At 41.2% G+C, this 12296-nt stretch overlaps 1 protein-coding gene across 1 annotated transcript in view; it reads right to left on the reverse strand.

The window, feature by feature from the left end:
- The window catches only part of gabrb3 (gamma-aminobutyric acid type A receptor subunit beta3), a 64568-nt gene that overhangs the window by 28590 nt on the left and 23682 nt on the right, over nucleotides 1-12296 (reverse strand). The window contains exon 4 of the mRNA XM_063201514.1: nucleotides 2687-2907. Within this exon, the coding sequence (XP_063057584.1) occupies nucleotides 2687-2907 (221 nt within the window). The remainder of the gene's footprint in view (nucleotides 1-2686; nucleotides 2908-12296) is intronic.

The following is a 12296-nucleotide window of genomic DNA, read 5'->3' on the forward strand; positions in this document are numbered from 1 at the left end:
AATTCACAGGTACATAACCAATGGGCCATCAACAGTCTCTAGCTGTGTCTCAGTGTAAGGTGTTGGGGCCCTGGAAGTGTCCTTGGTTGTAGGGCAAGTGACTTCTGCATTATGCACATCATGGTACACATATCCATCTTAGTATGCTGAGGTATCACAAAAAAAAATCTGAAAATCTGCTTGCAATTTCTGAAATGAAAATGCCTTAAAACTGTCAGCCAATGTATTGGCCAGCATGAAATGGGTGAAAAGGGCTGCATATCTTCTTGCACTCTTCCTCCAGAATGTTTTGAATGTGTTCTGTGAGTGGTCCAAACAGCTCTTGTGTTTCGTTATCTGTTTGGCTGCCCAGTTCCAGTTTTTTCTTGCCAGGGCCTCCACTACTACCGCTGTGCCATCTGGGACACACCATCCTTTCACCTTTACTTCTGGTGGGGTAATAGACAACCACCTGTAACACACACCCAAAAAATATAGTCAGGGACAGTTTTTACATGATTACTTTTTTTTTTTTTTTTTACAATACCATACGATGTTAATTGACTTAAATACTACTATATTAGTAGTGGCATACTATATATTAGTATATGCACATAACACTGAAAGTGTTCTAAGATACTCCAATAACAATAATAAAAGTAATGATAATAATAACATGTATTTATATAACACAACTCATACAACATGTAGTTCAATTGACTTCACGGTTAAATCAAAAAGACCAACATAAACTATGGGTTACTTGGGAAATGTGGAAGTACCTGAATGGTCTGTTGGGAATTAATAAAAGTAAACAACAACTAATGTTGTCTGTGGTCAGGAGATGGACAGGAGAGGACTATGAACAGAATATCTTGTGAAAGTGGGAGAGGGGCAGAGAGGGGTGACAATGGGGGATGGGCACCACAAGCAAATGTGTGGACTGGTGAGCTTGGTGGATGATCTGATCTCTCTCTCCTCTCTCTCTCTCTCTCTCTCTCTCTCTCTCTCTCTCTCTCTCTCTCTCTCTCTCTCTCTCTCTCTCACACACCACCAACACCAAACGAAGAGCTCTTTTCCAAAATGAGAAGTCATTTTATTCCTATTTTATTTTTTAAATCCAACTTTATGATGGCATTTGGGAAAATTGGAACTGGTTTAATGTTATGTGGTATTTTCAGAACAAATGTAAACATTATAAAACACATTTCAGTGATATTAGCAATAAATAGACTACAAAAACACTTCATTTACAGCATTGTGGAAAAGAGCTCTTCAAATACACTGACACACACACACACACACACACGTCTAATCAAGACTTGCTTAAACCAGGCGTACAGCTAGTAGTTGTAAGACAGTTGAGATTTTCTCGGTACAGTTGTCTACCATTATCTTACCATGGCATGGTGCTAAGTAGACTTGGCTTGATGCGTGGAGCTAACATAAGCAGGTTGAGTAGCCATTAAATTGGCTAAATGCTTATTGTATTTGCACTGGCGCAAATCATTGGTTATTGTCTAACAACCCAATATATTTTCTCACCTCTGTAACGCTTTGTCGAGCTGGGGTGTTGTCAGTGGCTGCTGGCCTCGGTAATTTCGGAGCTGGGGGGCCAGGGGTCGGTGGTTGCTCCGATGGGGTTCGGGCTCTGTCCCGTTTGCTTGCGATTGCCTAGGCCGAGGCCGTGGTGGTGGTGGTGTCTGCTGCACTCGCGGTCGTCGTGGCTGATGACTGGATAGGCCTATAGTAGGGTGATTCGGTTCTTTTTCTGCGTCTTGCCATTCTCTGAAAGTACTCTAAACTCTCTTCTAGCTAGCAATGAAGCGGAAAACACTTCTGACAAATTCGAAAACGAAACGCTCCTGGACATTTTGCTAATGTCAACCCGATTTCTGCCAGCCGTTCCTCGATTGATTTTGCATTAGTGTCCTTCTGGAAAATCCTGCTGTTTGTAATGACACCTTTTATCCTGAGATTTTCCTTGCAAAGACGACATCGGTCATTTACAGCCATTATGTTCTCTGCTAGTCTCTTCTCTAACACGCTGTAACTGTTTTGATTCCCGACCTGTACGACCTGGCGGCGCTTAGGTGACGACACGTCCTACGTCACAAAGCTTCAACGTGAGTGGTCGAAGTGCCATGTCATTCATATGAGGTTGCTCCAACCACGTGCAAGCATCTTTTGACTAAACCACGCCTGCGGAGAGGCGTGAGAAGGCAGTGTACCAGTAGCCTGTTACTTACAGGCTACTGGTTCACCAGGAAATGAAAAATCAGCAAAACCATTCACAATTGTCTTATTGTTGTGCAGACACTTCTTGTAGTGCGCTGTGGAATACAATACCTATGTCTTCGAAGCAATGGCCCTTCCTTTCAGACATGTTTGATTGGTCTTTGATTTGACCACTTTCAATGGCTTAAAGCTCACACTAGCACACACACAAACACACACATACGTACGCACGCACACATGCATGCACGCACGCACACATGCACACGTGCGCACGCACACACACACACACACACACACACACACACACACACACACACACACACACACACACACACACACACACACACACACACACACACACACACACACACACACAGGCACATCAATTAAGTAAACAAAAAAGTAAAGTAAAGCAAAGTAAAGTAAACTAAAGAAGTAAACTTAAATTAAAGTAAAGTAAATTACTCACCTCAACCCGTAAAGGACCGTTCCGTCCGGATGAAGTCGGATCATGCGGTTCTTGACGGTGACGCCGTGTACGAAGGACTTCTTATCGTTCAGGAAGTAGGTGTCTGGCACCCACAGCTGGTCGGCCACCCGGTTGTCCAGCGTGAGGTTGAGAGGGATCCCTGCGTACGCCAAACGCTTGTCTCTCCAGTACTGCTGGAAGTACATGGTCAACGTGTAATCCTGTATACAAAAACAACCATACACACACACACACACACACACACACACACACACAGAAGGAGCAGATTAGTAAATTCAATTCGATTAAATGCATTCCAATGCAGTTTAGTCTTGGCAGAATTTCAGAAAATGTGCTTATTTAAGGTCCTGAAGGCAAATCATGTTAATTTTTGGTATACAACTGATTTAGGGGTATTCAAGGGTGCTGAATCCAAATCTGCTGTATACCGGGCGCAAAATTGTACGGAAATGCCTCAAACGGGCAAAATCCAATATGGCCGCCGACACCAGGTTAAAATCTCGCAATCCCTTTTCTTTTTGACTAAACAAGGTATGAATATGAAAATAAGACTTATTATTAAGTTTTCATATATGGGGAACCCCATTCTGTCATCAGATTTAAGGTCAGATTTGAAGAAAATGCTTATATAATTGACTGGCAGCTTTTTTAAAACAGGGAGCCTCATATTGTCAACGATTTTTAGCATTATGATCAAACTTTCAAGATCCACAGAAAATAATGTCTGATGTCTTTGTGAACACCAATACTACCATAAAACTGCACTGAACTGTCTACTTTCACCTGAAAAAAGAAGTGTGTGTTTACCTATTTCCATTTTTTAGCTACTGGCAGTACAACATGGGATGACACCACCAAAAAAAACACTGTTTTTTGACTCAAAAATGCTACACTTCTGTGTCCATATTTTTGCTTGCAGGATAAAGTGTCTTTTTAGTGTTCATGTTTGGTTTACAGCATTTCCATGAGTTTTGAAAGATGCTTAACTTAAATCTGCTGTATACCAGGCTCAAAAAATCCCATAGTACCTCAAAATGACGGAATCCAATATGGCCGCCATCACCAGAGATATACAGTACATGTCTGTGATTAAACAAGGTCAACTCTTAAATATATTATGCCAGCTATAGGTTTTCATACATGGGGAATTCATTGCTGTGCTCGGGTTTAAGATTTGGATGAAAAGACATGATTTAGACCTGCATACATGTTTAAGACTGTTAATAAATTGATCATTTATATTGGAATATTTCCCCCCTTTCAATTTAATCCGGCATTAATTAAATGTATTGGTCTTAGATAACATATCTTGTTTTCGAATAGGCCCCCGGTAGAGTCCATTACAATATGAACACTGTCACTGAAAAGACAACACTTACTACCCACATACACTACATTCACTCCCTCATCCCCACCCTGTCGCCACTCTTAATGTAAATAACAATCAAGCATAACATTGCAATGTTCGGACGGACCACACATTGAGAGAGTACATACACACACAAGTGTGGCAGAGAAGACATTCTTATTGGAACACCAACGTACACATACAGTATATCACGAAAGTGAATACACCCCTCACAGTTTTGCAGATTTTTGAGTATATCTTTTCATAGGAAATCATTACAGAAATGTAACTTTGACACAATGATTAGTGACCTTTTAACAACATATTTAACCGCTTAAATGTCTTGTTCACTCAGAAAATAACAAAATACAGCCATTAGTGTTTGAACATGTACTCACAAAAGTGAGTACACCCCAGATTAAAATCCGGTAGAGAAGGGGCTATGTTGGCTCGAATCGTCTCGAAATGAAACGAAATGAAAAGGGATGACAAGGGAGGTCATCAGTGTGCGTTTCAACCTTTCTTTGCAGTGAACTTTTACATTTTGAGTCTGCATCTGGCTTAAATAGATTGGTGTGAGATTTGAATGCAATCCTATGGAGAATATCATGATCTGCTTCAGTAGTCACAGTGCATGTTGACATGTATGTTTCTTTTAGGTGTATTTCAGATTGGCAATGTTGACAGCATTCATGCATCCCCAAACCATGTCAGTCCCACTACCATGCTTGGCTTATGAGAGGATACACCTTTTTTGTAAAACTCACTTGTTTACCACCACACATGCTTGACACCATCTAAAGCAAATTTGTTTATCTTGGTCTCAAGAGAGATGAACAGACCAAGGATATGGATCACTGGAACCATGTCGTGTGATCTGAAGAGACCAAGATAAACAAATTTGCTTTAGATGGTGTCAAGCATGTGTGGTGGTAAACAAGTGAGTTTTACAAAAAAGGTGTATCCTCTCATAAGCCAAGCATGGTAGTGGGACTGACATGGTTTGGGGATGCATGAATGCTGTCAACATTGCCAATCTGAAATGCACCTAAAAGAAACATACATGTCAACATGCACTGTGACTACTGAAGCAGATCATGATATGAAGAGTTCAGATGCAAAACCCCCTAACTCCATTTCTGAAGACCTGCACTTCTATATTTTTAGAGAACCCCGTTGTTGGTTTGGTTTACATTCATGTACTTGATAATATATATAAATAGTTATATTACATAAATAAAATAAAAAAAATATGCAATTTTGATAGCTTTGTATTAAATAAAAATAAATTAAGATTATTTTCTGAAAAGGCACTTAGGGGGTTTTGCATCTGAACTCTTCATATTCTCCATAGGATTGCATTCAAATCTCACACCAATCTATTTAAGCCAGATGCAGACTCAAAATGTAAAAGTCCAATGCAAAGAAAGGTTGAAACGCACACTGATGACATCCCTTGTCATCCCTTTTCAATTCTTTTCATTTGGAGACGATTCGAGCCAACATAGCCCCTTCTCTATCGGATTTTAATATGGAGTGTACTCACTTTTGTGAGTACATGTTCAAACATTAATGGCTGTATTTTGTTTTTTTCTGAGTGAACAAGAAATTTAAGCGGTTAAATATGTTGTTAAAAGGTCACTAGTCATTGTGTCAAAGTTACATTTCTGTAATGCTTTCCTATGAAAAGATATACTCAAAAATCTGCAAAACTGTGAGGGGTGTATTCACTTTCGTGATATACTGTACGTACGAATACAGGCACTTTAATATACACTCAGGCAGATTTCAATTCAATAATTGAGGCATTATACCATGATGAAATGTTTCCATCTCAAACCACGAGTCTGCCTAAATAATTATTTTTATACAACTTAACAATGGAAATCACTGTTTGCCAATTTTATTGATGTGCTCGTTCAATCTATGAATAAAGGAGGATTGATTGGTGAGCTGATGTGTAGAATAGAATAGAATAGAATAGAATAGAATAGAATAGAATAGGATAGAATAGAATAGAATAGAACAGAATAGAATAGACTGGAATAGAATAGAATAGAATAGAATAGAATAGAATAGAATAGAATAGAATAGAATGGTGTTTGTCACTATGCACATGTTCAATGAGATTGAAAGCAACACACTTCAGAGCACACATTTAATTCACAAAACAGTTTTGGTGAGCAGAATATACAATTAGTAGTGCCAAAAAAACATGAACAGAGCAGGGAGTGCATGGTGTGTGTGTGTGTGTGTGTGTGTGTGTGTGTGTGTGTGTGTGTGTGTGTGTGTGTGTGTGTGTGTGTGTGTGTGTGTGTGTGTGTGTGTGTGTGTGTGTGTGTGTGTGTGTGTGTGTGTGTGTGTGTGTGTGTGAATATATACACAGAGGACATACTCATGTATTGGTACTCATGTCATACTCATTGGTATCCAAGAGTTATTGCATCGATTGTCTTGCTCAATGTAGATATTACAGTAGCGGTGGCCCACTCTGCAAACACAACTATTTTACATTGTGCTGTATCAATTAGTCTATTGCAGAACACCAGATGGATGGAAAGAGATCATTGGATTGAGGGATACCAATGAATGGTCATTCTGTGCATGTGCGTGTGAAATGTGGTTATGGCCCTTTGTTGAGTTGTTTGGTCCTTGCTTTGACACACCTGTACCAAGAGGACAGCAAGGCAAAGAGCTGAGGACCCGGTTGGAGGCTGTCCTAGATAATGTTTTAGCTCTGTTGATGCAGCAGGAGGATTAGAGAGGGGCTAACTTTTTTCCTCTTGTAGGTGTGCCTCCTGAAGGCCGCAATTATCTCTTTGGTTTTCTTTGCATTCAAACATTATTCTCTGTATACCAGACTACCACCTTTTGCTGGCCACAGCAACTTCCATCTGGAGCTACACCATAGGCATAGAGGTCCAAAAGAGTGGCGTTATTTAAAGAAATCCTTGCACTTATGACACATTTTGTGTCACATTAGTCTGAGCTGCGCTTTAACTATTCACAGATTCGAAAAGTGACTCATTGGAGCAGTCATTGTTGCTGAAAGAACTACTTTTTTCACTTATTTAACTTCTCACCACCATACATTTTGACTGTGTCACATCTCTGAAATATCAGTGATCCTGATTGGTTCTACGGTATTGTGGTTTGCGATCAGGGCGAATCCGAAGGATTATAGGTTATCTACTGTATAGTGATGGAGTTGTAATCCCATGTGAGGGACCCAAGTGATAGGTGAAGCTTAGATGATGGAGAAGCACAGTTGTGTGAGGGACACCGTGGGGGTGAAGTGCAAGTAAGGGGAAGGCAGCGTGATATTGACCATCACTAGGGTTATGGGTGTGCTCTGACTGTCCCACTTATGATCCAAGCCCTTTGGAGTAGAAGTCAGAGCCCTAGGTTAACTTATTCTCAATTACCTCTCCCCCTCTCCAGTGATTTTGAAGGAGTTGTTCGCTTAAATGCGACAGCTATGTATGCCCAAGACAAATTTCTCTTAGGACAAATAAAAAGAATCTTGAATCGTGAATTTGCAGCAACTGAATGACTCCATACTCCATGCCTCTTCTTGCAGATCCAGAGGGGGATGAGGCACTCCTTGGGGCGAGCACAAGTTGTGATGTCTTTTCATGCTTCGTGAATGGCAGATACAGGAGTAGTGGGACTAATGCCCCATTCAATTTCATCCATCCTGTTTCAGTGACTGACAGGAGGACAGGGTGGAGTAGTACGTGTATGTGATCCTGCCTACATTGGCTTGATAATGTGGGGGCACAGTATGTCATTGTGTGGCTTCTGATGTAGATAGCAAAGACTCTATGACTAGGACTCATCACTGCAAAACAACTCCATTGCTTTCGCTACATCTGCAGCAAAAGTACAATGTAGTGCCTGGTGTTATGTAGTGTCTAAACATGTAGTGGCCAAATCACTGAGTAGGAGGAGCTTGATAATGATTGGAAATAGCCTAACTATCAAGAAAGTAAATATTTCACAATGACATCAACCTGTCTTTTGTTCCACCTTTCACCTTTCTACTGTTCAAGGATTCAATCTAAACAAGGCAATAAAATCAGCAGACAATAACTTCCCAAAACTAGATATTCATATTAGATGAAGGTACATTCAGGCATACAGACTTATCTGTGTATAGTTTTGTCATAATGGAAGAGGTGGGCTGAGGTGAACACATTTCATTGTGCATAAGCAATTGAAATAGACAAAACATTTCAATAGAAATTAGCCTGTCAGTTAATTGGCATGAAAAACAATGGTTGTAAACATGAATTCAGACACTGAACTGCCTGACTACACTGACTACCTTTGATTATAATTTTAAATTACATTACATGCATTATTTCCCCATGTATGAAAAGAAAACATATAGCTAAGACATAATGTTTTTAAGAGTTCACCTTGTTTAATCAAAGATATGTATATCTCTGGTGACGGCAGTCATATTGGATTCCTTCATTTTGAGGCATTATAGGAATTTTTTGAGCCTGGTATACGACAGATTTGAATTGAGCATATTTCAAAACCCATGGAAATGCTGTATACCAAACATGAACACTATAAAAAGGCACTTTGTCCTGAAAGAAAAAATATGGACACAGAAGTGTACTATTTTTGGGTCAGAAATCAGTGCTTTTTTAGAGGCGTCATCGCATGTTGTACTGCCAGTAACTAAAGAATGGAAATAGGTAGACACAAACTTCTTTTTTCAGGTGAAAGTAGACAGTTCAGTGCAGTCTTTGGTAGTATTGGTGTTCACAAAGACACCAGACATTATTTTCTGTGGATCTTGAAAGTTTGATCATAATGCTAAAAATCGTTGACAATATGAGGCTCCCTGTTTTAAAAAAGCTGCCAGCCAATTATATAAGCATTTTCTTCAAATCTGACCTTAAATCTGATGACAGAATGGGGTTCCCCATATATGAAAACATAAAAATAAGTCTTATTTTCACATTCATACCTTGTTTAGTCAAAAAGAAAAGGGATTGCGAGATTTTAACCTGGTGTCGGCGGCCATATTGGATTTTGCCCGTTTGAGGCATTTCCGTACATTTTTGCGCCCGGTATACAACAGATTTGGATTCAGCACCCTTGAATACCCCTAAATCAGTTGTATACCAAAAATTAACACAATTTGCCTTCAGGGTTCATCTTTTGGGAAAATTGACCCTGACTAGTTCAATTTCAATTTATTACAGTATAGTATCACAATGAACATGACCCCAAAACAAGTTACAAACTATCAATCCAGCATAACATATAGAATGTCATGACATTATGTAGTGAATAAAGCCTATCATTTAAATAAGATGACATTACACTCAAGCATAGTAAAGCATTGTAAAGGTTATGGTCATAGGGCGCAATTAATGGCTCTTGTATGGTGCTGCTAAGACCTTTGGGTAAAGGACTGCTCTGGTCTAACGCAATCTCGAGCTAGGGCAAGATTGAGGAGCTGAGAAGAGTGAAGTAATGTGCGAGTGCTCAAGTCGGGCAATGCCACATGACAACAAAACTTTCCTATGGACAGATGGATACCATATTGCATCTTCTGAAACAGCCAGTGGCATATTGTTGAGGCCGGTGACATTTAAAAAGGCCCTTTTCCTCCAATAAATATTTCAAAAAGCATGCAGGTCGCTTTTTTTCCCAAGCGGAATGTGAAATCTAATCTCATGAAACAATTCTGTGGCAACAGCTTTGAGTTCAGAGGCCAAGCGTCTAAGCGTCTCTCTCTCTGCCTTGCTCTCGCTCCTCCGCACGCTGCAGCATGCCTGCTCGACTGCTTGGGTCAACACTCCAACAATCCACATACGGCAGTTTGGCTGGAAATAGATCTTGTGTTGTCAGGACGATATTTATAGAAACGTCAAGCGACTCGGACTCCAGACATACTGCCCCCCGGCTTTCATTTCTCAAGCCTGTCTCGTACAGAATCACTTCCCTGCCATCGCACGTTGCACGTGGCAGTGCACTAGGCTAGTATAACTCCTCCACGCTGTATAGATTTCCATTGCCGACGACCGACCAGGAGAGTGCAGAGCTAGGAATGGTTCGGGCTGAGGACTCATCTACCTTTCCGATCCGAGAAGAATACACTGCAAATTTGATTAGAGGCTCATGGCAGCTAATTAGTGACGCTGAACAAGTGACAAGCGATGCAGATTTAGTGTCGAGGAAGCAGGACTTTGGTTTAAGTAGGTTTGCAAACAATTGCTCAGGTGTCAGATCCAAGACTAAAACACAGATATTTTCCAGCTCTGAGCATCAGCAAGCTTAGCACCCATAAACATATTGTACCCCATCATGAGAAAAATTCTACGAGATGTTAACAAGTTCCTATAATGAGTAATTAATGAAATCCACTGTGATAGTAGATTGTATCCCGAAGGAAATGAATGGTTATTGCAGAGCTGCTAATGAACAAAGGGCTGAATTTTGGTAGCATTCTGCAAACTATAGGCCTACTGTATGCACCATATACTGTACCACTAACCACAGAGGAGGGGAAGTGTTAATCTGTGGGTTGGGAATCTGGCCAAATGCGTATCTCAATGCATAACTGTCTGTCATTCCTCAGTAAGACGGCAACACATTTGTCTGGGCTGACAAAAGAATCATCATGAGACATCTGCCGTTATCCGTGAAAGCATTTTACACACGGCGGATAATTGACAGCTGAAGCGCAACCCTATTACACGCCGAGATCAGTGAGCAGAAGGAGACACAATAGGTGGGCTAATGAGCAAAGTGATTTAAAGCGCAAAAAAGAACTGAAATGGAAACTCACTGTTTCAGCAAATTAGGTTCTTAATTTGTAAAGGTGGGTGAAGAAAGCAAGAATAAATAAATAAATAAATAAATAAATAAATAAATAAATAAATAAATAAATAAATAAATAAATAAATAACGTGTCTCGAGTTTCTCTGCTGTGCTCCTCACAGTAGCTTTCCTGTGCTGTGTGCTGCTCGCGCCTCTCCTGAGCAGAGGCAGCTGCTAATTCAAAGCGGTGTTGTGACATCTCTTGGCTGGTGATTAACGCAGGCCGACCCTGCACACCCGGGCATGCCAGCACAGCAGATCGCCCCAGCGAAATGTCTATCTCCATAAACTCCGGACAGGAACGGCAGTTCCTGGAATGACTCCACGCCACGGCGGAATACCAACGAGCCCATCTTTCTCATTTCGCCAAGAGCCACAGCGCGAGCGTGGAAGGAAAGGAGAGGAGAGGAGAGGAGAGGAGAGGAGACGAGAGGAGACGAGAGGAGAGGAGAGGAGAGGAGAGGAGGATGACCAACCAGGCTTCATCAGGCGATGGGTCTAAAGAGACACCAAATGACTAGGACGGCCATTCTCTCTCCTACGACAATCAGGCTCAATCAAGTCACAACTGGGCTCTGATTGTGTTAATGCACAGATCTAGGAGGGCCTATGAGGACAAAGTTTCCAGCATGAAGCTGCTTCAGATTCATCACTGAACACGTGCATACGAAAATCCTGTATGGTACACATGTCAGGGTCACTGATAGGACCGGTGACCATACACCCCATCACAGACTAGCAGGAGAACCTGTCGTAGTGATACTGCTATTTCATGTGATTCATCATATGCTAGTTTGTGTGACAGTGTGCTGTTGTTGGATTCTCATGTAGCCATTTGGCATACTTCCACTGAATGCTTTAATCTGTAACTGTCAGATTGTGGGAGCGCGAATGAGTGGGAGTGAAGTGTACTGTATATGTCTGTAAGGCAGTCTGATGCCTTGCGTCGGCATATGTCTGAAGCCCAACCACACGTACTGTACAGGCCCAGAGGGAAGCTTGGCTCGCGTGCGTGGTGCCCTATGACACGGAACAGACTGTTAGCATAATAAGAGGCTGTAAAGACTCATATGAAAGCACTGGTGCAGGAGCTGGTGTCTACTCTGCTGAGTGGGTGGGATGGGAAGAAGGAATGGAGGAGGGGGGGGGCTCTCTGCCTGCCTACTATCGGTTCTGTGAACTTATTAGCCTGTGCGTTTGAGGGAAACACCAGGAAAGACCTCCATCGACTTGCTCTCTTCTTCACGTTTTCCTCCCCCTCCTCCATACTTGACTTCTTTCTTCGCTTTCTTCCTTTACTTCTTTTTTTTTCTTTCTCCCTCTCTCACTGGTTCAACATGTTTCTACAGCCATTGTTTTAATTAATCCGGCACAAGGCACTGAAAGATACAAATC

This window comes from Engraulis encrasicolus, chromosome 6, assembly GCF_034702125.1.
Source record: "Engraulis encrasicolus isolate BLACKSEA-1 chromosome 6, IST_EnEncr_1.0, whole genome shotgun sequence".
NCBI classification, from domain to species: Eukaryota; Metazoa; Chordata; class Actinopteri; order Clupeiformes; family Engraulidae; genus Engraulis; species Engraulis encrasicolus.